Source organism: Carettochelys insculpta, chromosome 28 (genome assembly GCF_033958435.1).
Source record: "Carettochelys insculpta isolate YL-2023 chromosome 28, ASM3395843v1, whole genome shotgun sequence".
In the NCBI taxonomy this organism is placed as follows: Eukaryota; Metazoa; Chordata; order Testudines; family Carettochelyidae; genus Carettochelys; species Carettochelys insculpta.
The window spans coordinates 3850128-3876226 of NC_134164.1; the positions used below are offsets into that span (position 1 = coordinate 3850128).

General features: G+C 61.3%; 1 protein-coding gene across 7 annotated transcripts in view; it reads left to right on the forward strand.

Moving 5' to 3' along the window:
- The window catches only part of ERBB2 (erb-b2 receptor tyrosine kinase 2), a 71735-nt gene that overhangs the window by 42993 nt on the left and 2643 nt on the right, over positions 1-26099 (forward strand). For all 7 annotated transcript variants that reach the window (XM_074978673.1, XM_074978672.1, XM_074978675.1 and 4 more), the window contains 25 exons: positions 8700-8851; positions 10212-10398; positions 11111-11248; positions 12010-12078; positions 12587-12699; positions 12845-12986; positions 14097-14213; positions 14448-14574; positions 15147-15220; positions 15496-15586; positions 15919-16118; positions 16674-16806; positions 17358-17448; positions 17636-17796; positions 18040-18087; positions 19254-19392; positions 19880-20002; positions 20243-20341; positions 20945-21130; positions 22057-22212; positions 22751-22826; positions 22917-23063; positions 23515-23612; positions 24311-24484; positions 24685-24958. In XM_074978673.1, coding sequence (XP_074834774.1) covers positions 8717-8851; positions 10212-10398; positions 11111-11248; positions 12010-12078; positions 12587-12699; positions 12845-12986; positions 14097-14213; positions 14448-14574; positions 15147-15220; positions 15496-15586; positions 15919-16118; positions 16674-16806; positions 17358-17448; positions 17636-17796; positions 18040-18087; positions 19254-19392; positions 19880-20002; positions 20243-20341; positions 20945-21130; positions 22057-22212; positions 22751-22826; positions 22917-23063; positions 23515-23612; positions 24311-24484; positions 24685-24958 — 3298 coding nt within the window. In that variant the 5' untranslated portion in view covers positions 8700-8716. The remainder of the gene's footprint in view (positions 1-8699; positions 8852-10211; positions 10399-11110; positions 11249-12009; positions 12079-12586; positions 12700-12844; positions 12987-14096; positions 14214-14447; positions 14575-15146; positions 15221-15495; positions 15587-15918; positions 16119-16673; positions 16807-17357; positions 17449-17635; positions 17797-18039; positions 18088-19253; positions 19393-19879; positions 20003-20242; positions 20342-20944; positions 21131-22056; positions 22213-22750; positions 22827-22916; positions 23064-23514; positions 23613-24310; positions 24485-24684; positions 24959-26099) is intronic.

Here is a 26099-nt window from a genome sequence, read left to right on the forward strand (position 1 = left end):
TGCATCCCCAAGGGGACACATCCCCCCTCCCAAGGAGTTCTGCCTCTGTGCCCTCGTTTGGGTATCCCCCACCTGAGCCCTCCATAGATCCTGTTTGTCCAGTGAGTTGGACCCCCGGTTGGTGTAGCTCTCTGGTTGGGGCGTGGTACGGGCCCCCCTCCCCTGTGCTTGACTCGCAGAGGATCTGCCTGGCTCAACTGAGCTCAGGAGTGTTGATATTCAGATAGAATTATTCATCTGGAGTACGAGCTCGCCAGTCCGACTTAAAAGTCCAGGGGCCGCCCTGCACCCTGCGCAGCCGCTCTCCTGGATTACTAAAATGCTCTGTTAGTAGGCTTTATAGGCAAGCAGGCGACAGGAGCTTCCCTTCCCTGGTCCCGTCGCTGGGGTGTTGGCCGTCCTGGATTTGAGCTGGAAGCATGCGGGGGCGGGCGTCAGGCCCAGACAGGGCCCAGTAATGCACGCCCCCATGGATGACACCAGCACCTCCGTGGGAATTGGGTCTCTCTGCCCCAGCCCTTCAGCAATGCTGCTCCCACCCATGTGAGTAGGAAGATCTCCATGCAGCTTCCTTCCTTGACGTCACCATGCTCTGCCTCGCCCCTCCTACAATCCGATCCTTTCTCCAGCTCCTTGGGTGGATTTAGTGTCCAGCCCCGTCCCCCCGCAACCTTGGAAGGGACTTGTCTGTTTGCAGCTCTTGCTCCAGGGATGGCTGCCATCTTGGCCTGCACGCTGGGACTAACCAGGGAATCTCTGCCAGCAGAGCCTGTGGTGACAGCTGCAGCAGGGCTGGGGGAAGGCTGCGTCGGGGCAGGCGAGGCGGAGGTGTGTCAGGGAGGGGAAGCGTGGCTCAGCCGCGTTGCGTCAGTTGTTTGTCTTTTTAAACACGCCTGACCTGAAAAAGCAGTTCCGTCAAAACGGCAGCAGCCGGGGGGGTGAGCCGTTGCCACCATCTATCGGGGAGGTACAGTCCTAGAGAGAAGGAGGCGCAGACCGTGGGGGGAGATGGATAACACAGAGCCTTGATGGAGTGGGATGGGGCAGAGCCTTGGGCATACTGCTCTGCAAGGAGTCTGCAGTGGCAACAGAGAATTCCTGGGGCCGGTTTCTGGGCCTGTGCGAGGCAGAACTGAGGAGATGGTCAGAACTGGCCTTTCTGGTTTTAAACTCTGTGAATCGAAGGGGCATCACCTCCTCCGGCATCCTGTGGCCTGAAGAGCCCCCTCTCTGCAGAAAGGGATCCAGGAGTCGTTGTGGACCACAAGCTAAATGAGAGTCGACAGGGTGATGCTGTTGCCAAAAAAGCAAACCTGATTCTGGGACGCATGAACAGGAGTGTTGTGAGCGAGACACAAGGAGTCATTCTTCCGCTCTACTCAGCGCTGGTTGGGCCTCATTTGGAGCATTGTGCCCAGTTCTGGGCACCACGTTTCAAGAAGGATGTGGAGAAATTGGTGGTTGTCCAGAAAAGAGCAACAGGAGTGATAAAAGGTCTAGAGAACATGAGCTCTGAGAGAAGACTGAAAGAACGGGGCTTGTTTAGTTTAGAAAAGAGAAGACAGAGTGGACCCTTATGGCGGTTTTCAAATAAAAGAGGGTTACAAGGAGGAGGGAGAAAAATTGTTCCCCTTGACCTCTGAGGGTAGGACAAGAAGCTGTTCCCAGAGCATCCCAGCTGGGAAAGCCACAGGTGGACGCTCAGGGAGGGACAAAGACATGTCTGTGTTCCTTTCCCTAAATCATCCACTGAAGAAGGTAAAAATATCGGCCTCCATGTCCAGCATGTCTTCAGCCTGGGCCCAAAGCTGGGGCCGTGTCCCCGTGTGGCAAGGGGAACGTTTTGTCTCAGGAGAAATGCTGATGTGGGGTAATTCATTATTGGAGCCCTGTGTGAATGTTAGACAGGCTGTTGGAGTCGCCATCTCCCCGATCCCACACACACCGTCAAGCCCAAGACCACGATTGACTCTGCTACTGATGCAACTCAGTGCAGCAGACACAGAGACAGAGGGGCTGGGCGAGCGCGTTAACAGCCAAAGGGCTGTTTGCTGACCCCAGGTCCACGAGCTTGGTGGGTCTCAGCTGAGTGGCTGCTGGGCAAACATCCACCTCACACAAAACCCACCAGGCAGTTGGACATTAATCAGTCTCTGGCCTCCATTACTTATCCCCGGCTATTATCCCCATGATACAAATGGGGAAACTGAGGCACTGAGTGGCTAAGTGACTTGCCCAGGGGCACACAGGGAATTGAGGGCTGGCTGGAACCCTAACCACAACACCGAGCTTCTCCTCTTTTCATACAGTCTTCCAATTCACTCTGCACTCGCCCTTCTCTAGTGGCCAGTGTAACCTCTGCTGGGCATGGAGCAACAGGGTAGGAGTGTTTTAAAAGCTGATGTCATGCTCTCTGTAGTGGCTGACCCAGAACGCACAAACGTGGGGGGTCTGAGCCTTTCCATTTGGGCCCATCTCTGCTGCTGGCATTCCTCAGCGCAGCAGCGGCTACGACTTTGGTTGCTTTGGGGTGGGCCCTGAACAACTGGGTCTGTTTTATCCCCCACCCCTTGCGCTCTGGCGGAATATCCTGCATCCCTCGAACTCCCCCAGCTTCCTCACTGTGGGCTGGCATGGGGAGCCGAGAGCCAGCAGTGACCTCAGCGTGAGCCGGGAGAGAGAGAGAGAGAGAGAGAAAGTGCTTCTGTGATTTGGGGCCTGTGGGTGTCCCCTTCCGGATGTGGTTAGAAATGGAGCCCCCCACGTGCCCCTCCGGTCTGGTGTCTTCCTCCGGATCTGCCAGGCGTTTTAAAATCAGCGTGTGCTGCCTGGGCTTGGGTTACAAAACCCCTGTCTCTGATGTCATGAGCTGCAGCTGGACATGACTGGGATTTAACTCCTTCAGTGCCTGGGGGGTGTGTGTGTTGGAGCGGGGTGGGGTGGGGGGTTAAAATGGACTAATGCAGAAATAATGCCCCTGTGATACGACTTCATGCACTCCCGTATCCCAGGCTCAATGCTTCTCCAGCGCTGTGTGCCACAGCTCCCCAGCCACCAATGTACCTCCATCCACAGCTTCACCTCCAGGGCTGCACCATGCATGTCTGGGTGGGGACGTGCCCCTCCCTGGCTTGCGACCGCACTGCTTGCTGCCCTCCAAAAGTGCAGCTGTTGCAATGCAGCACTGGCTTTTTAGACTGCTGGCTCCATCGCAGCAACAGGGTTAAAGTCGCATCAGCGTTCCCGCAGGTCTCTGATGTGTTGGAGTGACAGGGGTGATGGGACCCACCCTCCTCTCTCCTTTGGAACCCCACCCCAGCTTTGGAAGCCCGGCTGCATCTGAGAAGGGAGGATGCCGGGCAGGGTGGGTGGTGGGGCTGAGGGAGGGAGCTTCTCCAGAAGTTCTGATCAATGTGCCAAAGTTCGGATGCTTTTCCAAACTCCGCGTCTGCAATATCCAGGCTGGGTGGAGACTGGGTAGGACCCGATGTCCCTTAGAAACCAAAACAAGTGCAGAATCTTCCGATCAGGCAATGCTCTCCTGCCGCCCTGTTGTTCAAAGGTAACACTTGGAGACAGGCGGGGGGCGGACACAGCCTTCTCCCAAAGCAGTTCAACGTCAGGAGAAACTGGGGACTCCCTTTGAGTCTGAGTCACACCTCAGTGCCTGCAGCAGTTTCAGTCCCTGGGTGAGCCACGCCCATGGTTATCCAACTCCAGCCAGACATGAGCCTGGCTTTAATTATTGTGTACCAGGAGATTTGCAGCATCACTTTCCCGCCAAGGAGGCTTATCTGATCACGCCAGCAGTGGCGACCCCAGCTTTCCTCCAGGCTGGCCCATCACAGCATTGCTTTCCCTGGGCGTCTGTCTGCTGGGTGGCAGGGGAGACCATGCCACGCGAGGTGCTCTTCCTTGCCGAATGCCAGTCAGAGAAACAAGGGCTTAGACAGCAATCCCGCTAATTTTTTTCCATCCGCGAGTGGAATAAATTTTATTATTTGCACCAAGGCTTGCGTGGAGGTGCACCACCCATAGAAGCAAAGGCTGCCAGCTGTGGGCACTCTGCCAATCAGCTGGGCAGCACCTGAATTTCTGCTGGGTGGCTGCCCAAGTGCTCAGCTTACAGGGAATCCTGCTCTTATAAAACACACCTTAGGGCAGGTGATGTAAATGGTGTTTCATTTGCTGGGTGAACAATGGGGATCCAACCAGGGCAATGTGTTTTTTTGGGGGGTGGGAGGAGATGGGAGCAAATCGTAACAGCGGCAGTGCCAGCCTGCGGGTTCTCATCTCACTGGTGTGTGGTGAGGTGTGTAGATGCAGAAGGCTGGAGGGGCATTTGTTCTGGCCAGGCCAACGGATCTTATGTCTGCTGAGGTGTAAGCCATTCCCACGTGGCGTGGTGCTGTGTCCTGCCAGGCAGGAAGTCAGAGGCTCAGATCCGGAGGTCCCACATCTGATTCCTGCAGCTGACCAGCTGCCTGGAGGGTTGTGTTACACAGATCCGCAGAAGTGTGAATAATCGGCCAGGAACTGTGACCCAGAGACTGTGTTCAGCTCCCTGGGTGGGACTCAAGTTTTAGTTTTTGAGACAGGAACCAGTTATTTAGTTAGTCCGTGAAACTGGGTCTGACAAAGTGGGGGGGTCTGGTCACAGAGGGGTCTGTTAGTTCTGTCCTGGGCCGTGTGAGCTCTCGGGTGCAGGGCCTGTCTCGTGCTCTGTGTCCGTGCAGCACCCTGCGTGACCGGGCCCTGCTCTCCACCGAGGTGTTACCCAATACATGTAGTTTGCACAAACTGTGGAGTTCAGACACCCCGGTTTGCCTGGGGTCACAGTGCACCAATCACAGAGCCCCGATTAGAGCCAGGGAGTCGCATCCAAAGGCTCCTGCCATTGGCTGCACTCGGCTGTCAACGAATTCGAGTCCCCTCGCCGTGCAGGCGTAACACACACACACACCTGGGTGTGGTGCACTGTGCCATGGAGAGGCACCTAGCCCACTGACAGACAGACTGAGTCTCATCCTCAGCCTTAGCTGAGAGCCCGCTGGCTTTTAGCGCACGCTGTACAGGCTCCAGTACTGTGGTCCCCGGCTCGAGCCCGCCTGTGAGTTCCGGCCGTCTGGGTTCCTCACCTGGGCTTTTCCTGAGTCCGCCTCAGCCCAAAGCCGTAGCGCTGCCGGAGTAACAACCTCCAGCCCCTTCGCGCACCCTCTCCGGGGCAGCAACCCCCACGAGGAGCAGAGAGTTGGGACCATTTTTCTGTCTCACTGCTCCCTTTGGGGGCTGTTCTAGGAGGAGGGGACAGGAGTTGGGTGACCACATTGCCCTGTGGCAAATATGGGACACCGGCCTCCAGGAATGGGGGTGCTGCAGTTCCATGTCGGGGCTCCTCGGCGATGGGGGTGGCTGCCCCACAGTCAGGCACCAGGGCTGGGGGCTCTGCAGCCTCCTGCTGAGGGGGAGCAGAGGATGAGGGCTCCACAACCTCCCTGCAGGGGGGCATGAGGGAATGAAGAGGCTGCCGCATGGCAGAGCTCACTGACAGTGGGGGCTGCCTCCGTGGGGCACCGGGGCATGGGGCAGCCACCCAGCAGAGGAGCTCCCTGGCAGTGGGGGACTGCCACCTGGAGACACCAGGTGCCAGGGAACAGGAGCCCCACAAAATACGGGACAATTTGCCCTTGTTCTTAAAAATTTGCCTGTGAAACAGCTGAAATAAGGGGCAGTCTGGGAAAACCACCCTGGACAGGAGCTTACTGCAGACTGGGAGGAGGTGGGAGTCGGCCCCGCGCACCTGTGCTTTATCTCACCTGCTCTTCTGGAGGCCAAGCCAGGGGAGATGGAGTTGCGGAGTGAGTTGGTGTTATTGTTTGTCTCTCTCTCCCTCCCTAACAGCCCAGCCCCACCCCAGCCCCAGGACAGAGGAAGCAAAGCCCTGCGTTTAGGAGCCAGCATCAGGTTACATAAAGCCGCCACCAGGGCCCTTGGCGACCTGGCTGGAGTCCACCTGCGGGCAGTGGGAATCGGGGTGGGTTTGCTTTGGGCAGCTGGGATTTTAGAAAGCACGGTGCAGGGGTACTGAGACGCCAACACCCAGGCAGGTGTGACCATCCCTGAGCTGCGTTTGAGGATGGCGCAGCCCGGCAAGACCAAAAGACTGACCGCTGCCTACCAGGCTAGGGCAGTAAAAAGGGGGATGTAGCAGGGGCGTCGCGGGCAGCAGTTCTAGCTCTGGGAAGGGCTAGCACAGGGGAGCAAACCTTTCACGCTGGGCCGTTTTTCGCCCCTGGCCTGCACCCAACCTGGCTGTTGTCATCCAGACCGGCGGAAGTTCCGGTTATGTTCATACAAAGCAAAACCCAAAACCTGTGGACATGGGTAGGAAAATGAATCTGTAGAATGTGGGGCCTGTGTTAGTGGGTCTATCAAGGTGCGAATCTTTGTTAATGGGCCTACCCAGCTGTAAAAGCACTCATGGACTTCAACACGTCGAATGAGGTGGGTGAGCCAGAGACCCAGCTGCCAATTGTGCTGCTCCCCAGCTTACGAAACGTCACGTCCCCCGTGTGGGTCTGGCCCCCAGAAGTGGGAACCAGGGTCGCTGCGCTCCAGGCCGAACGTCTCCCTCTGTGACGTGGGGCGGACAGGACTCTCGGGCCCGAGCCAGGCAGTGTTTGCGACTGGGGGGAGGTCTTTGCGAGAAGGCCCAGTGTATACGTACAGGCGTCCTGACCAAACCCTCCTCGCTGGCGCTCCGCATTGACGGCTTCTGTCTAATGCACTGACAGGAGCCTATTGTTTGCTGAGCCCGGGGCTGGGGGCGAGAGGTCCTGCCACACAGAAGCCATCCATCCTTTTGGCCTCCCACTTCAGGCTTCCCTGCTGGTTCTCGAGGGGGCAGAGACCGGGGGCCGGGACCAAACCAATTGCTCCTTTATTGTTCCGCCGCGTGAGGGGGAGAAGTCATTCAGGAAGCGGTTGAAAGCCGCCGCGAGATAAATGGATGGGACTTTAGCCCAGGGCGTTTCCTGTGGAAAGTGACGCTTCCTCACCGCGTCCGGTGGCTGGACTGGGTGGGGAGCCAGTCAGCGGTGCCAGCCTTGCTACACCTCCAAGCCTCCCCGCAGAGCGGTGGGGGTTAGAACATGGCTCGGATACAGCCGCCAGGCCCCCGGAGCCAACCGTGGAGGCGTCTCTCCCTCTCTGGAGGCAGCTCCTGCACAGCTGTCCCATGCTCCTCACAACCCCTGGGACTCCCCACCTGCTCTGCACCTGCTTCACTCGCCGACAGATACGAATAAACCTGGTGCTTTCCCCATGGCCCTGATTCCCGCCCAGTCTTTCCTTTCTGCCTGGCACAAGGCCGCGAGGAGAGCCATGCACAACCAGCCGTTCCTCAGAGCTCTGCTTTGAGCCTGCCCCGGCAGACGCTCGCGAAAGGCAGTTTTGGGGAGGGATCTTGTACATTCCTTTCACATAATCTCTCCCATAATCCGCCGGCCACCATGTGATCTGCAAACACCCGGCAGTGGCTGGGCATAGGGGCAACGTTTGGCTTGAGGAGCCAACAGAGAGCTCTTGGGATCTGCCAGAGGATGGCTGTAGAAGGAATACGCCAGGTGCTTTTACCTGAGCTCAGGGCCCCGTGTTTTCCTTGTCGTAACAGACATGCAGTTAACCCACGTGGGCCTCTGCTGTGTATTGTCCTGGAGAGGGCTGAGCTGGGTGGGGCGGAGGGGGCAGCTGTTGCACCCCCTGGTGCTAACAGAGTGCCCCATAGAACTTACAGTGAACTAGGCCTACTGGGAAGGAGCTTTGCTCCCATTTGACAGGTGAGGGGTGGAGAGCCAGAGACACAACAGAGCTGTGAGCCCTCTGGGAATCCTGCCCTTCTGTAGGTGTCTAACCGAGAACTCAGCTCTGCTGCAGTTGGGTCCCACAGCACAGGAACCAAGGGGTCGGGGGGTGGGGGGCTGCAGCACCCCCGAGTTTTATATGGGGTCACAGCTGTGCACCCAGGGCTCCAGGGCTGGCCCCAGCCTTGGCCCCCTAACCGTGATCTACATCCTCTCTGGTCGGAGCCGCAGCCCTGCTCCCAGCTTCAACGCTGGGGGGAGGCGCAGGGACAGAGGCAAGGGGCCACGGTACCACCTCGCTACAAACGGTTGTGGCACCGTCATCTGGGTCCTGTAGCTGTGCGGTGCCCTTGGAAATCAGGCCCCAGCAACTTGTCCGGTATCCCCCGTGGGTCTGGAGCTGTGGCCCGCTTCCAACCTCCAAGCCCTTGGTGTGACACCTGAGTAGCCTGTGGTGAGCAGAGCCTCTCCTCCAGTGTTTTCCCAGGTCCCTCCGATCTTGTTCCTCCCCTGAACGCCAACCCAAAGGGCTGCCAGGCTGGGCCCACCGTGGTTGTTTCCCAGGGCCCACAGGAGCTGAGGCAGGAACTGGCAGCTCCATATCCCCTCTTACCCGTGGACAGAGGGGCCCAGTGCTGCGCCCCGGGGGTACCTGCAGAGCCAGGGGTGGGCTGGGGCTGGGCCTGTTTGCCTGAACCCCCACAGCTGGGCTGGAGCCTTTGGATGAACGGTGCTGAGGGGCTCTCTGAATGGCACCCGGCCCCTCCAACCCTGTCCCGAGTGCCGATCGCCATCCCTGCCCAGCTTCACTGGCTCTTCCTTTCCACCCCCCTGCAGTGTGCACAGGCACCGACATGAAGCTGCTGCGTCCCTCCAGCCCAGAGAACCACTACGCCACCCTCAGCCGCCTCTACCAGGACTGCCAGGTGGTGCAGGGCAACCTGGAGATCACCTACCTGGGGCCAGACGCCGACATGTCCTTCCTCAAGGTGAGCAACTCGGCCAGGGCTGTTTTCCAGGGCCCGCCACAGAGACTTGTTCCCTCCCGGCCCTTCGCGGACCCCGAAGCCTGAGGGCTTGCTCCCTGTGCGGCCTGCTGACCCCATCACTGCTGGGGTGCCTCCTGGTAAAGACACCAGCAGATCAGTGTCAGCTGAGCCTTAAAAGACAGCCAGGCTTGGGTGTAACTCTAAGGCAGCGGTGGGCAGCCTGTGGCCCAGCTGGGCTCCCCCTGCGGCCCAGGCGCAGGGCTGCCCGACTCGGCAGGTGTCCGTCCCTGTCGGCTTTTCCCTGCCAGCGTTACTGAAGGGACAGGCCCGTAAAACCAGGCCCGGGAAGGGAGGTGCGTGCTGACGGCGCACAGCCCTGGGCGTGAGAGCCACGCGCTCGCCAGTCGATGCGCCGCCCTGTTCCATCGGCACTGCCGGCGAATCTGGGGAGCAAAATGACCTTCTCCTGGTGGCTCGTCTGGGTTACGACAATCTTGTGGCCCACTGAGCTGGAGGAGGGGCACTCACGCGCCGGGGGTGCTGCTCTAAGGGGATGTCAGGGTATCCCTGCCCCGTCCGCCAGCCCAACGCGTAGCGTCCTCTGTGCCTGGAGCTAAGGGCGCGATTCCTCTCGCTGCTGGCTGTGGGAGACTCTTATCTGGACCAGCCACTCGGTGAGGGGCACAGACCTGCTCTCACTTGCCTACAAGGAGCCATAAGGCAGCTTCTGGACAAGCCTCCCTCAGCCCTCAGGTGCTGTTCCAGTTTAACGTGGGGAAGCCTCCTCCTGGGGACCCGGGTTCCAACCCTGCTGCCAGGTCCCCAGGGGCGAGGTTACCGCTTGCTGCCTGTTTGCTGAGTGGAGCATGCGCTCCTGTCTGGCGGGGGGGGGGCGAATGTCGAGTTGCCCAGGCCCTGGAGAGTGGGGTGCACCTGCCGAGGTGCTGGGCCTGCTCTCAGCTCTCCCCTCTGTGGAGATTCTCAGTGGGCTGCCCCTGGCAGGGCCTGGGGATTGAGCAAGAGCAACGGGGTATGCTGGGGAATTGCAACCCTCCTGACTGGAGGGACCTTTCCAGGCCACCCCGGAAGCAGGGGCTGGGGAGGGGAGAGCTCCCTCATCCCAGGGCTCCAGGCTGGGTGCCCCTCAGGTCTCTGCCCCTAGGAGTCTGGCTGCAGCTGGAGCCCTTCTGGCTCTGCTGAGTTGGCTGGTGGTTGTGAGGAGAAAGGTGGGTGTTTCCCTTCCCCTCAGGCACCCCCAGCTCTGGGGCTGTAGGTTCGACTCCCACTGAGGGCCCAGCCCAGGGGCTATTGCCTGAGGGGTGCCCTGCCCTCCCCTTGCCCCTGCTCTCTGCCCCTCTAGGACATCAAGGAGGTCCAGGGCTACGTGCTGATTGCGCACAGCCAAGTGAGCCGTTTGCAGCTGGACAGCCTGCGCATCATCCGGGGCACCCAGCTCTACGAGGAGAAATATGCGCTGGCCGTTCTCTCCAACTCCGACCCCGCCGGGGCTCGGGGGCTGCAGGAGCTGGGCATGCGGCAGCTGACAGGTGAGGGGCTGGCCCCTGAGCTCATCCCACTCCGAGCGGCGGGGGGATTGTCACACAGCTGCTGTGCCAGAACAGAGCAGTGGTCCATCCAGGACAAGAGCTCCAACCAGTTGGACCAGTGATCCCCTGGGCTACCCTCTAGGTATCCCTGCCTCCCGGCTGTGCCAGAACAGACCCATGCTCGCTGGGCTGTGGTATCCCCCACTGCCCTGGATCAAACGAGTGCCTCCCTGCCACACCAGCTGCAAGCAGGAGGTTTCCTCTCTTCCTTTCTCTGAGCGCAGCCAGCACCAGACACTGCGCCACTAGGGGCGCCGCATATTCCAGCCCTGTTCCTTCGGCTTTGGTCGGGGGCGTTCCCTCCTGGCCCCGCTTCGAGCTGACTGCTGCCCTGGAGCATGAGGGTTGACAGGTTCTGACCCACACCAGGGGGCTGCTGCAGATGCAGCTGTCAAGGTCAGATGCTGCCGCACTTTGCTGGTGTCAGTTAAAATAAGCCTGGGGCCCCTCCGAGTGCAATTCTCTAGCCCCTGGAAGAACACCGCCGGGCTGGGCCACATGGGAGCACCGGCGAGTGCCAGGCTGGGTCATCTCCAGGCCCAGGTCACCAGTCTCCCCCAGAGGGCAGGCCGGGCAGGCTGGAGGACTGGGGATGTGCGTGGGGCTCTGCTCATTGCACCGTTTCCCTCCTACGCCTTCCTCTCCGCTGCAGAGATCCTGAAGGGAGGGGTGTACATCCAGGACAACCCCCAGCTGTGCTTCCAGGAGACCATCCTGTGGGCTGACATCTTCCACAAGCAGAACGACCTGGCCCAGCACCAGCGGATCAACAGCAGCCGGCAGAGGACGTGTATGTGCCCGTCCCTCGCGCAGCCTGGCCCCCGGGGTGGGGCAGGTCGTTCGCCTGTTCGCAGAGGTGGCAAGGTGCCCAGTGGGCCAGATCTACCGGTGGATCTGGCTCGGCCCCTCGCGTGCCAGCCTGGGGGCGAGTTTGCTGGGATCTGGCTTTGGAGCGAGGCCGTGGGATTGTCCTGTGTTTGGTACTTAGACCTAAGCACAAGCCCCCTGCAAGGGGTCTGGTGCAAGGTTCCTGCGCCCCCCCAGCTTGGCCCACCCCAACAGGCTGGTTTACAGGTCCCCCAGGTTTTACGCTCGGCTGCTGCCACCGGTGCCTCCCCCGATGTGCCTCACCGTCCTTCTCTGCTAACCAGGCTCTGCTGCGGATGCTCGGCGGGGGCAGGGCTGCTGATGCAGGGGTTGGGGGCTGTTGCCCCAGGGCCTGGGGATTTAAAGGGATCTGGGACGCCAGCTGCTACAGCTACAGCCCAGAGCGCTTTAAATTCCCGCTGGAGTGTGGCTGCAGTATACCACATGGCTCGTAGGCCCCGCCCTTTCACACTTGGCCCCGCCCCTTTCACACTTGGCCCTGCCCCTGCCTGGAGCTGGGTGCCCCCCAGACCATGCCCCAGGGCCCAGTGTGGCTGTTGGAGCCCCTGGCTCTGAGCGTCCAGAGGGGCTGGGGGTGTTGCTGCCTCAAGCTGTGGGGGAGGCGGATGAAGGAACCACTGCAGCATCCTCTAACAGCCTCTGTCTCACCTCCATCCCCTCCAGGTGCTGACTGCAAAAGCTTCTGTGCCCAAGGGCACTGCTGGGGGGCAGGGCCGCAGTACTGCCAGACCTGTGAGTGCTGGGCACGGGGAGATGGGGGGGGCGGGGAAGAGGCTGGACCGCCCGCCCGCCCATCCTGGCCTGGTCTCTGCCTGTTTGACCAGTGCAGGGACCCAGGGGACACTCACCCGCTGAGGGCATGGGCCCCAGAAAGGCAGCCTGGGGCGTGGACCCGGGGGTGAAGGTCCCAGGCTGCAAGCAGGGACGGGGCAGCCCCGGCAGGTGTTGTGGGGGGTGGAGATGCCCACAGGAGAATAGGGGCTGGGGTTGGGAGAGGCCACAGACAGCGGCATGGAGGGGAAATGAACCCACCGAAGGGGGCAGGTTTGGGATGTGCCAAGCCCCGTTCCTGAGTGCTGCTGAGACTGGGAAGTCCCGCGGGGTGGGGCGGGGTGGGGGGACAGTTTCTTGTGGATTCCCAGCACCAGCGGTTCCCCGCTGAGCTCCCCGGATGGCCAGAGCCCAGTGCAAAGCCACCACCAACCGGCCTGGTCCTAACAGTGCGCCTCCCCCACCCCAGTGACCCACAGCATCTGCCATGGGTGCCCCCGGTGCAAGGGCACGAAGCCCACGGACTGCTGCCACGAGCAGTGTGCGGCCGGCTGCACGGGGCCCAAGCACTCGGACTGCCTGGTGAGTGCCAGCATGGGGCGGAGCGTGGCCAGGAGCTGCCAGCGGAGGCAGGGTTGGCGAGGCGGTGGGCATGGGAGGGTTCGGGGGCCGGGGGGGTGGATGAGGGACATCTGAGCTGCTCTGACTCTTGCTCCCTGGCTCCCAGGCCTGCCTGCACTTCAACCGCAGTGGGATCTGCGAGCTGCACTGCCCGCCCCTCGTCATCTACAACTCGGACACCTACGAGTCGGTACCCAACCGTGACGGGCACTACACCTTTGGAGCCAGCTGTGTCAGCCAGTGCCCTTGTGAGTGCCCCGATGTCCCCACGGCCTGCCCGCTGCATACGCTGGGCTTCCCCAGGCACCCTGCCGGTGGGCTGACCTGTGGGGTAATCCCTTGCGGGGCTCTGTTTGCAAAGTGCTGGCACCAGAGGAGGGTTTGAGGGGCTTCTGTGGATGTTTGGCGCATCCCAAAGCCGGGTCCGGTGCTTCTGGGGAGTGGGGGGGCACAAACTCCTGGAGTGCTGCATCCCATAGCTTCCCCCCCAGCACACAGTGCAATTCCAGCTGTCTGCACAGCAGGGTGTCTTCTAACTTTTTCCATCCAGGTGCAGAATAAATTTTATGCACAGCAATGCATGTGCGGATGTGCACCACCCATACAAATGCACACTGCCCTGCTAATCACGCCTCTCTTCTGGGCAGTGACCCACGCGCTTCAGCTGACGGGGAGCATGGCTGGGCAGCCCCATTGCTAACGGCGTCCTTAGTGCCAAACAGCAGCTGCCGAGCAGTTAATGGGGAGGGAGCTGAACCAAGGCGGCTTTGCCCGTAGCTGCAGGAGGTGGCAGTGGGACCAGGGTCTGGGATGTAGGCAGGACAGTTGGAGCCACCGCCAAGCTTTGTGGGCTGTGGCTGGGGGGAGAGGCGCCTCCCCTGGACCAGCTCTGCCCTGACAGGCTGGGAGCATCCTCCCTCCGCGGGGGCAGCTTGCACCTCAAGCCCCTAATCCCCAGTCCCCTGCCAGCTCCGTCAGCCCCCAGCCAGAGCCCTCATCCACCCACGCCAGCCTTCTGCCCCAGCCCCGAGCCCCCTCGCACTCTCCCCGCCCCACACCGTCCAGGTGCGGAATGAATGTTGTGATGTGCCCTGGTATGGGTGTCATGTACCACCCATCAGCTCCACTCTGGTGCACATACAACAGTCGTTCTGCACCTGGGTATAAAAAAACTAGTGGGAGCGCTGCCCACCTCCCCACCCCATGAGCCTGACTGAGCCCTCGGGGCAAGGGGACTGGCCCAAGGTCCCACTGGCAGTCAGTGGCAGAATAGGGAATGGACGGCGGGCTGGCTGACTCACAGGCCAGTGCCCTAATCACAGGGCCATCCTTTCTCTCCACATCCCCCCTTCCCACAGACAACTACCTGGCCACAGAGGTGGGCTCTTGCACGCTGGTGTGTCCACAGAACAGCCAGGAGGTGAGCACGGACAGCGTGCAGAAGTGCGAGAAGTGCAGCAAGCCCTGCCCAGAAGGTAACATCCCCCGTCCCCTCTGCCTTGCCCTTTGGATCCCCTTTCCCAAGGGAGAGGGAAGCGCAGCCCAGCGGCGTGGGGGCGTGGGAGCCTCTGGGTCTGAGTAGCGGGAGCTGGGGGGCTGGAAGGGTATCTTTGTCCGGCAGCTCGAGGGAGTGTGGGCAGTCAGCGCAGGGTTATTTCCCACTGGTGTTCCCTGTCAGCCCCTCTCAGCTGCCTGCTCTGCTCTCCTAGTCTGCTACGGGCTGGGCGTGGATATTCTGAAGGGCGTCCGGGCCGTCAACTCTTCCAACATCCAGTACTTCGCCCGCTGCACTAAGATCTTCGGCAGCTTGGCCTTCCTGCCGGAGACCTTCCAGGGGTGAGTCGCAGCACCAGGTACCTTGATCTGCGCTGCCCGGGCTAGCTCCGCGCAGCTCCTGCTGGCTTGCCCCAGGGTGAGCTCCTGGCCCAGCAGGTGTGGGGGGCCAGCTCTGGCTGTAGATGGCATGGGGATGTGTGAGGGCACCAGGAGCCGACGAACGTCTGCTCCGATACCTGGCCACAAGCCCTTAGCGCATGAGCCAAAGGGGAGTCGCCATTGGCAGTGTGGGGCCTATGCCACACAGGGGGATAGTTCTGAGTCTGTCCAGGAGGGGGCAGCAGGGCACACACCAGCCAGTCCATTACAATGCCGTCTGGATCAGGTCCCTTTTGGAAACAGATGCTTCCCTTGGGCCATAGTCTTGCAGGCCTGAGGCCAAGGTGTGCACAAGTGGGTCGTGGCTCACGAGGCAGGACGAGGGCTGGGCCTCGCAGAGCCCATAGCGGAAAGGGCCTGTCCGGCCAGGCGGTGCCTGCGATTGGTCCTCCACAGGGCAGCCACCGCCTCCTGTGTGCATGGGACTAAGGGCTGATGCCGATCCCCTTCCCCACCCCTTCCTTCCCGAGCAGGGACCCCGCCACCAACACTGCCCCCTTGGACCCGGACCAGCTCGAGATCTTCCGGAGCCTGGAGGAGCTGACAGGTGGGTGAGGGGCTCCGTAGTGCCCAGGTTCGCTCCCGGCCGGTGCCCAGCCTCCAAACGAACCCCGTTTCCTTTTCGCTGGCCGGGGCAAAGCCAGCGACAGTTGGAGCTTTGGTGACATGTCACCGGCTCCTGCACGGGAAATGTTCAGGGTGGGGGAAGGGAGCCCACTGGAGGTGGCAGTCGCCCCGGACTTGGGGAGACCAACCCACCACCAGCTGGTGGGAGCTGCGGCTTACAGGAATAAGGACGTGCCTCTGTGCTCCATTTCACAGGCTTTTTGTACATCGAGGCCTGGCCGGAGACCTTCCCAGACCTGAGCATCTTCCAGAACCTGCGGATCATCCGAGGGCGGGTGCTTCACAAGTGAGCGCGGGCAGGCAGGGACTGCGGGCAGTGACGGGGACGTGCCCACTTCTCTTGGTGACTGGAGGTGGGGATGGCACCGGCCAGCTGCCCTCGGATCCTCCCCCAGGGGCTGAGGCATCCCCAGGGCAGTTGTGTCGGGGCCAGTCTCCCCGGGGCTGGGATCTGCTGGGTGTGGAAGGAGCTCGGGGAACCCCAGCTCACCAAGCCGCAGCACATGGGAGGATCTCCCCCCGCCCCAAGAACACGGGGCTGGCAGGTCTCCTCTGACTCCTGCGTCGCCCTGCTCTGCCCAGCTCACCCTCTGCCTGTCACTGTGTCCCTCCCTGCAGCGGTGCCTACTCCCTGACACTGCAGAACCTGTCCATTGTCTCCCTGGGCCTGCGCTCGCTGCAGGAGATCAGCAGCGGGATGGTGCTGGTCCACCAGAACCCCAATCTCTGCTTCCTCCAGAGGGTGCCCTGGGGTGCCATCTTCAGGAACCAGCGCCAGACGCTCTTCCAGACCGACAACAAGCCTGTGGAGCAGTGTGGTAAGAGGCGCAGGGCTCGGCCACGGGTACAGGTGGGTCTCTGCTGCCATCCGAGGCTGGGGTTGGAGTGACCCTGCTGTGTTAGATGGGTCCTAAGGAGTAGCCCGTTAATGAGTGGCACACCAGAGCTCCTGCTAATTTTTTCCATCTGCACACAGAATAAATTTTGTTGTGTGCACCAAGGCCTGCGTGGATGTGCACCACCCATAGAAACGCAGGCTACCAGCTGTGGGCGCTCTGATAATTGGCTGGGTGGCATTTGACTCTCCCCTGGGTGGCCGCCCAGGCATGCAGCTTACAGGGAACACTAACCCCGGTGCCCATATCACCCCCCCATGCCAGGTAGCAGCCAGTGCCAGCTATGGCTTGTCAATTACTGCCTCTCCCGGCTGCTCTCTCCTGGCTGGTGCACAACCCCACTGTGCCTCAGTGGTACCTTTTCTCCTCGGCTGCCGCTCTGATACCTAATATCCCCCGGCATCTGCGGCTGGTGCAGCCCGGCTGCCCCAGGACCAGGCTGGGTTCCGAGCGCTAACTGTGGCTTCCTCCCGCCAGAGCGTGAGGGGCTGGTGTGCTTCCATCTCTGTGCCAAGGGGCAGTGCTGGGGGCCAGGACCGACGCAGTGTGTGGCCTGCGAGGGGTTCCTGCGGGGGCAGGAGTGCGTGGAGTCCTGCAACGTTCTGGATGGGTAAGTGGGGGCCTGCTGGCGCTGAGCGGCTGGGCTCTGTGCTCAGCAAGCCTCCAGCGGGGTGTGGGAGTGGGACACAGGAGGCGCCCAGCCCCGGACCATCCGCCTGCTTCTCTTTCAGCGCTAAGAGTGTGGGTTGGGGCGTTGGCAAGGGACCTTGGGGATGGAATAAGCTGGGAGTTTTCTTCCCCCGTCCCCCTAAGGGACAATCCTGCCAATCAGGGGGCAGTGAGGCGGCAGATGGCATCTGGTGGGAGCAGGGGGCAGGCAAGTAGGATAGGCCTGTACCAAGCCTGGGAGCCACCCACAGTCTGCGCCTGAGAGCGCACTCCCCTCACACACACACCTCGCCCGGATTGGGCCGGGTCCCGTCCGGCAGCCAGGCCCTTTACCCAGGCAGGGAATAACCCTCTGCCGTTGCCCTGGGGCCGCTGGACAGCTGTGGTGTGGTTGCGAGGTCAGCCCACGGACAGAGCCCACGTTCCGAGCTTGGGTTTAGGGATCGGAGGCAGGGAACGGCTCCGATCAGCTCAGGCACCTTCTCCCGGCAGGGCCATCCGGGAACACACCAACGGCACCCGATGCCTCCCCTGCCACGCCGAGTGCTTGCCTCAAAACGGGACGGAGACCTGCCATGGATCGGTGAGCCTGGCTGGGATCGGGGCGGGGAAGTGGGCCCATCACTCGCTTGCCCCTTTGCCAGGGGAAGGAGATCTGCATTCTCCTTCCACGGCTCCCGTCGCTCGAGGCGTTTGGGCTGCCCCTGGACGCCTGGGTTCTCCCCCTCACCATAACGCACCCTGGGCTCATTCTGCCCCTTTCCTGGCAGGAGGCAGACCAGTGCGTGGCCTGCGCCCATTACAGAGACGGCCAGCTCTGCGTGGAGCGGTGCCCCAGCAGGGTGAAGGCCGATTCCTCCTTCGTGCCCATCTGGAAGTATCCGGATGAACATGGCGTCTGCCAGCTGTGTCCCACCAACTGCAGCCACTCGTGAGTACGGGCACCAGCGGGCGCGGAGCCCTGCTCCTGGCTGGTGGCGCTCAGTGCCTCCCACGGCCCAGACTGGCCTAGGGGGAGCAGCAAGGCAGGGCGAAGTGGTCGGCGGCGGGCATAGCGCTGCTGTGGGGACAAGTGGCCTGGGGTCACAGGCAGCGATGCCACGGCGCTGCAAGGGGCTTGTGTCACTCCCGCCTTCCGGCTGGTCACACAGCAACGTCTCTGGCGCCTCCCCAGGTGCACGATCCGGAATGAAGACGGCTGCCCGGTGGATCAGAAACCAAGGTACCGAACCCCCATCTGCCCAGCCCCCTTCGTGCCAACCACGCCACAGCAGGGTCCCCCGCTCCCTGGTGGCATGTGCTCCGCATCCCCCATAGACACCTGTACCCCCTTGCGCCTGCCAAGCTCCACCGCGCGGCCAGGAGCACAGAGGGGAATCCCGTCTGCAGGTGGCTGGCCGGGGCCGCGCCTGTCCAATGGGGCCAGATGCTCTGTCCTCTTGGCAGCCTTCCCAGGCCCGAGGGCTGTTCCTAGCCCCTCACCACCCGGGAAACAAGGTGCCATGAGCTACTGCTTCCATTGCGGGGGCTGCATTTAAACCCCCCCAGGACATTCTGTGCCTGGGGGAAACACCCTGGAACCCCCATAGTCCTCTGATGGTGGCCTGGCATGGGAAGCATGTTGGGAGCGGGCCGGGGCTCAGGGTACGAGCTGCTGAAAGTCCTGCCTAGGCCAGACGTCTCAGCCTTGTGCCATAGGGTTTTCACTGCACTGTGCTGGGGGTTGGGAGGCGCCTGGTCACTAGCTCTGCAGAGACGACGACAAGGGAGGCGATGGACAGGCGGGGGGGAGTAGTGGGGGGGACAGACATTCCCAGCCATTCTCCACTAGAACACACAACGCGGCGGTGCACCTGCAAGGGGCCGCACCAAGGGAAGGGCTCGGCCGTGCCCCGTGGACACGCCTGGATTTATGTTCTCCGGACACTGGAGAGAGGGTCTAAAAACCCAAACGTTTTGGCTCACCCCGAACCCCACTTCCAGTCTCACTCAGGAACCGCGTTGTGCCCCTCGTCTTCGCCCGTGCGTTTGCCTGGAGCGTCCGGGGGCTTTCCCAAAGGCGGGCGGGCGCTTTGCATTGCGTTGGTGAGGTGGGGAAGAGGGCGCGTTCCCGAGGCAGAGCTGGGGGGGCGCCTGGGATTTGGGAATGGCTGGGGGCGCGCTCGTGCATTCTGGCTGGGAGAGCAGCACCTGGCGGGGTTTGCTGCTGGTCGTTGGTGCCGTATTGAGACAGCCCAGTCTGGCCAGAGCTCAGGCAGCGCAGTGGTCCCAGGCTGTGGACTCCGTCACTTCCCCGTTGCCCGGTCGAGAGCCAGTCCCGCACGTTGCACCCCCTGCCCCGGACGGAACCACCCTGTCTTGAACCCGGCGGCCGCCTCCTTCTCCCAGCCAGGTGACGTCCATCATAGCGGGCGTGGTTGGCGCCCTCCTGGCCCTGGTCCTGGTCCTGATCATTGTGGTGTGCCTCAAGCGGCGGAGGCAGCAGGAGCAGAAACACGCCATGCGGCGCCTCTTGCGGGAGACCGAGGTATTGGGGGGGGGGGCCCAGAATGCTCCAGTGGCCCCAGGGGCTCTGCCCGTTACTGCAGCCAGGTCTCCCGGGGCACGCGAGTGGCCAACGGCTCCGAGCTGAGCCCAGGGAGGCCCTGGGCAGACGTGACTGGCAGGGAAGCAGCGTGGGAGGGGAGTGAGCACCCGGCCTGGGCGTGCAGGGTTACCGCAGGGGAATGCTGCACCATCCTCGGTGTGCTGGGACCGGCGGCCAGGCGGGGGCCACGCAGGGGTGTGCAGCCCCTGTACCTCACGGCTGCTCCTCCTCCGGGGGAGGCCCAGACCGTCCTCCCCAGCTCTGCGGGGCAGAGGAGGTGGCAAGTGCCACACAGAGGGCTCAGTCCTGGGTTCTGAGGCTCCGTGTCCCCTGCGGGGGCTGAGGGGGAGCCCGCAGGCCTGGGGCTCCTCGGCTCCGGCAGTCACTGACACAGGATCCTCCATCCCGCCCGCCTCCCCGCCCGCAGCTGGTGGAACCGCTGACGCCCAGCGGAGCCCTCCCCAACCAAGCCCAGATGCGGATCCTGAAAGAAACGGAGCTCAAGAAGGTGAAAGTGCTGGGCTCCGGGGCCTTCGGCACCGTGTATAAGGTGAGGTGGGGAGCAGAGGGCGGCGCGAGGGCATAACCGGCGCCAGGCTGCTGCTCAGCGGGAGCTGGGAGAGGGGAGCCTGTAGCCTGGGGGGTTGCAGTGAGGCTGGAGGGGAGGCAGCACCGAGAAAGGCTCCCAAGGACACAGTCCCCTCCAGCCCCACTGCTCCCTCCTGCCGGCGCAGCGCCCAGGTGTGGCCCAGCCTGGCGCTCACACTGATCCCTCCCCCGCCCCCGGCAGGGCATCTGGATCCCCGACGGCGAGAGCGTGAAGATCCCTGTGGCCATTAAAGTCTTGAGAGAGAACACGTCACCCAAGGCCAACAAGGAGATCCTGGACGTGAGTGGGACGGGCGCCGTGGCTGACACCTGCCGGGGAGCACCAGGCAGAACAGAGCTGCCCCTGCCCCTGCCTGCCAGGCTCAGCTGCACCGTGGCTGCTGGCTGTGACTTTGCTCGGAGCCACCGGGTCCCTCCCAGTCTCCCTGACACGTTCGGTTTGCGCCCCTCAGTGGCTGTGGGTCGCAGGGCAAACTCTCCCCCCAAGTCAGTGCCTACGCCTAGTGCCCGGCCCCCGTGCACTGCTCCCATCCCCAGACTGAGCCCCCCAGCATGTCGACTGGCCGTCACGCCACCAGTTGTTGCAGAATTATAATTCGCAGCAGGGGGAGCAGTGAACCCACCTGGTCCGCCTTGTCTTTTCCTTGCAGAGCAGCTGTTAAGATCTCCCAACTGCAAGGCCCTCAGGCTTGGCTGAAGCCTGGAAATCTAAGCCCAGCTGGCAGGAGCAGCTGGGCAGGGCCGTGTGTCTCTGCCCTGTGGACCCACATGGCTCAGGGGGCGGGAAGCTGGCTCTGGACTCCTAGGAGGAGACGCCTTGGGCTGACCGACTTGAGCCCTGCTGGAGTTGGTGTTCCTCCAAACCGCTTTCTCTCTTCCCCAGGAGGCCTATGTGATGGCAGGTGTGGGCAGCCCCTACGTCTCCCGCCTGCTGGGCATCTGCCTCACCTCCACGGTGCAGCTGGTCACCCAGCTCATGCCCTACGGCTGCCTGCTGGACTATGTGCGGGAGAACAAGGACCATATCGGCTCCCAGGACCTGCTCAACTGGTGTGTGCAGATTGCAAAGGTAGGAGCCGCCCCAGGGGCAGCGAGGGGGGTCCAGGGCAGGTCTCCTTTCAGAGCAGCCGGGGGACCATCTGCATCAGACACCTTCCTGCCACAAGGTTCCCGCTAATATTTTTCTGCCCACATGCGGAATAAATTTTGTTGTTTGCCCTGAAGCGTGTGTGCAGGTGCACCACCAAAAACACCACACGCTGCCGGCTGTGGGCGCTCTGCTGATCGGGTGGGTGGCACCTGAATCTCTCCTGAGCAGCCGCCCAAATGCTCAGCTTACAGGGAATGCTGCTGCCCTGGATCACAGGTTCATGTTCAGGCAGAGACTACTCAGCTGTTCCCAGGCTGTTCCCTCTACCCTGTGAAGGTGCTAAAGACCCCTTGGCCAGGCTGGTAAGCATGGAGCCAGCGAGCAGACTGCCCCAGCACCGAGGCCAAACATCCCTCCTTGACACTGCCGTCTGTGCTCATCAGTCACATGGCTCCCTCCCCAGAGGTGGCTGCATTGTCCTGGTACGAGCGCAGCGCGTGAAGCTCGTTTGGCTGTTTCAGGTTGATAGATGCAATGCAAATATGGGGAGTGATCCGTACCGAAGCACGGCTGCTGTTTCCAACCTCTGACCGCTCCGCCGGCCCTAGCTGTATGCATGGGGGCAGTACACAAGGAAGGACGGCCAGCCATAAATCAAGACGGCGCTATTGATTAGTGATTTTAGCAGGGTGTGAGCATCAGGACCCTGAGGTTCTATTCCCAGCTACAACGCTGACTCTCCTGTGCCTCAGTATGCCCATCTATAAAATGGGGCTAATGTCTGTCACTGATACACAGAGAACTACTACTGGGAGGCCCTCAAACCAGCTGGGCCCCTGAGAACCCCAGCATGGGGCTTCGAGGCTTAACGGCTGTCCCTGCTGGTTCTCTCCTCCCTGCTGCAGGGCATGAGCTACCTGGAGGACGTGCGGCTGGTGCACCGGGACCTGGCTGCTCGCAACGTCCTGGTGAAAAGCCCCAACCACGTGAAAATCACGGACTTCGGCCTGGCCCGGCTGCTAGACATCGACGAAACGGAGTACCACGCGGATGGGGGCAAGGTGAGCCACATGAGGGGCTTTGCGTGGGTCTTGTTGGGGCACTAACCCGGTACGCAGCCCGGCTGCCTTCAGCAGCTGCACCCGCACCTAGCAGCACTCTGCGGCCCCCCTCCCGGCTTTGGGTCCTGTTAAACGTTTTGCTGCTGAGTGGCAGCGAGGCCTGGGGTAGATAACGGAGCTCTCGGCTGAGGATGGCCCCAAACCTCGAACTCTCAGCACAAAATCTAAATCCGCAATATTTTGGCCCAACCCTGAAATGTTTCAGTCCCTAAATGCAGTCGGGGGCCTCACAGCAGCTGCGATCCAGGTCCCTCCTGCAGTCCTTCCCCGTTGGAGGCCAGGCTCCTCCCATGATGCACTGTGTGCCCTCACCTGGAGAGAAGACCGTGGAGCATCATGGGTGATGTAGTCCGACTAAGGGACCCAGCCAGCGTCTGCAGACAGCGCTCAGCGCCGGTGCCGTCTTCCCTGCTCCTAAGCACAGGCGACAAGGCAAGGGTGAAACGCACGTAATCGGTCTGTGTTTTTCGGACCCCAGGTTCCCATCAAGTGGATGGCTCTGGAGTCCATCCTGCGCAGGAGATTCACGCATCAGAGTGACGTCTGGAGCTACGGTGGGTTGCGTTGTGTCCGGGACCCCTCGCTGCCGGGAGCGTGGGATGAAAGCCCCGTCGCTCCTAGCCCTGACGTGCCTCTTTTCCCAGGAGTGACCGTCTGGGAGCTGATGACCTTTGGTGCCAAGCCATACGATGGAATCCCGGCCCGAGAGATCCCCGACCTCCTGGAGAAGGGAGAGCGCCTGCCCCAGCCTCCCATCTGCACCATTGACGTCTACATGATCATGGTGAAATGTACGCAGGGCCCTAGCCTGTCACGCGCACCGGCTCGCCGCTCCCGGGTTGTTTGGCCTTGGAGCATCAGCAGGAGGCGCAGAAGGAAAGGCTCCAGGGCCCAGAGGATGGGGTTTCTCTTGGAACTACATGAATGAGGCACGAGGGTGAACTGTTGGGTAAAGACCCCAGGGGCCTAAATTCTGGGGTGGGCAAGAGCCAGCTGTATTCCACCAGTGCTAGAGGGCGGGCGCCTCTGCAGGGCCAGCCAGCATTCGGCCTGCAGCGCTGTTGTGTCCGTTGGGCAGTTCAGGGCAGCTGCCCTGAGCCCCGTACTTTCGGGGGGCCAGGAGCCAGGACCGTCCTCGCAGTCAGCAGTGGTGGTGCTGCTCCTTGCTCCTGTCTCCATGAGCACAGCCTCCCCCAGGCTGCTTGTGCCAGGGCTCATGGGCGCCTCGCTCTGTGCCCCCAGGTTGGATGATTGACTCGGAGTGTCGCCCCAGGTTCCGGGAGCTGGTCACAGAGTTCTCCCGCATGGCCAGGGACCCACAGCGCTTTGTGGTCATCCAGGTAGGCGGAGGCGGCTACATGGAGCAAGGGGCGTCTCTGCCGAGAGGCCTGGGCAGCAGCCATCTCCCTTCCCATCACCTGGTCCCCAAAACGGTTGAGTCTTTGGCCCGCAGCAAAGGGCACTGCTAGGAGCCTCAGCCCCAAATGCAACCAGCACATGAGCTGGCCTCACCCACCCCCTTCAGCTCCTCAGCAAGCCTAGGGTTCAGGTTCTCTCTACCCGCTGGGAGGCTAAAGGGTGGTGTAGGGCAGGGAGCTCCCAGCCAGGACTCCTGGGTTCTCCCCCGACTCTAATTCACTGTGCGGCCTCTGGTGGGTCTCTCTCCAGCTCACATTCCCTTCTGCAAGGGAGAGATTAAGTGGACTTACACCTGGGGTGCGGGGAGGACAAAGGACCCTGGATGTCTATCTCCTCTTGGGGAACCCCGTGATGGAACCTGCCTGGGAAGCACCAAAAATAACTCCCAACTTTTAATCGAGCGGCGTGCACTGAGGTCCAGGCTCTGTGTACCTGGAGCATTGCCAAGAGGCAGAGCCTGCAGTGAGGCCTAGCAGCTCATGGGCTAACTTCCCAGCCGTAGCTTCCTGCCCACCCGTTTGCCTTGGGGGCCTGAGCGCAAGCTGCAGAGGCTTTGGTGCTTTGTAGAACATGAGGATGAGGGTGAAATGCCCTGAAATCCCTCCTCTGCCCTCCCCAGAATGACGACATGATGAGCCTGGCCAGCCCCATAGACAGCACCTTCTACCGGGCCCTGCTGGAAGAAGAGGACATGCAGGATTTGGTGGATGCTGAGGAGTACCTGGTCCCTCACCAGGGTTTCTTCAATGCAGAGCCCTCCGCCAACCACCGCAGCCGGATCTCCTCCACCAGGGTAAGCGCCCACACAGGCTGCGACGCCTCGCTGTGGTTCGGAGCTTTTGGCTTCCGTGGGTGCCTGACTCCCGCCTGCGGCGGTGGAGCTGGCTCAGGAGCAGGGTCCTCGTGGGCAGGAGAGTGGAGGGCCCCAGCCAACGTACCTCCTGCTGGAATGCACCAGGCTGAGCCCTGCTTTGTTCTCCTCCCACCCCCTAGAGCGTGACAGAGACCCAGGCAGAGGCAGAAGAGGCAGAGGAGTCAGCCCATTATCCTTACCTGGGCCAGGCGCCCTTGGAGCAGTCGGAGGGCACCACTTCTGACATGTTTGACGGGGACTACATGGTCACCAAAGCCCTCCAGAGCCCACCCGTGCGGGAGGCCAGCATCCTGCAGCGGTACAGCGAGGACCCCACCTGCCCCTCAGGTGACGGGAACAAAGAGCTGGAATCAGAGAACTATATCATGCCAGCATCCTGCAACACCGCTCCAGGTATGGAAGCTGGACGCGGCCCTCCACTGGGGAAAGTGCCCTTTTCTAGAGCCACAGCTTGGGGCTAAGATGGGCAGGGCCGGGGGCATGTTCTTGGGGCAAATGCACAGAACTAGGATTCAGGTGAAAGGGACCGAGGTCCCTCCCTGCCTAGGTTCCCTCTCTGAAACGGGGATACCTGTCTCTCAGAAGCTATGGCGGTTCAATTCACCATGGCCCAGAAAGCACTTTCTAGCTCTGCTATTTGCATGGCTCCCATCACTGTGGCATCCAAGCTTCTCATGCTCTGATGGAATCACCCTCAACCCCCTGGAAGAACCGTGGCACACAGAAGCTAAATGATTTTCCCAAGGTCACAGGGAAGCTGTGGCAGAGCAGGAAACTGACCATGTCTCCTATTACTCAGGCCAGTCCTTTCACTGCTGGCTTAGCTTTCGCTTGGCAGCCTCAGCAAAGGGGACAGCATTAGATAGAAACACTGTAGCCTCAAGCAATTTCTGATCAAGGCTCCAGAAAGGAGTATGAGCAAGTACAGTACAGGGTGGCAGTCAGTTTAAAACCTGTGCCCACTGGATGGAGCCATTCAGTACCAGATAAAGTGCTTGTGTGTCTTAAAAGTCAGTCAAGCCACCCACACAGTCCTGACCTGTGACCCTTGCAAAGATGCCACCGTGGTAGAGAAGCCATGGTAGACCATTTCTCTGTCTTTCCAGGCTGGGCCATGTGTGTGTTGGGCAAGGTGAGAGAGAATTAATGCAAGTTGTTCTGCTGGTTCCTCTGGGGAGGGTGGGGGAAGAGAAGTAAAACAAAGTCAAATGAAAACCAGAACAGAGGGATTATGAGCTTGGCTATCAGCAAGCCAGACAGACAAATAGACAAACTATTAGATCAGGGTCGATCTTCCAGAGTTCAATTTCACGCATCTGGTAGAGACACATGGAACTGACCTGTCTGGGGTGGGCAGTCAACCTCTGTACTCACTATCACCATGAACAAGTGAACACGGCCAGGTAAGTTGATTGCTGAGATGTCCATTCTAGCACGCAATTACCGTAGCTAGAATTGCATATCTGCAATCGACTGTTGTAGACCAAGCCTGAGACAGGGATCCTACCCCCTATGGAAATGTCCAGGGTGGGAA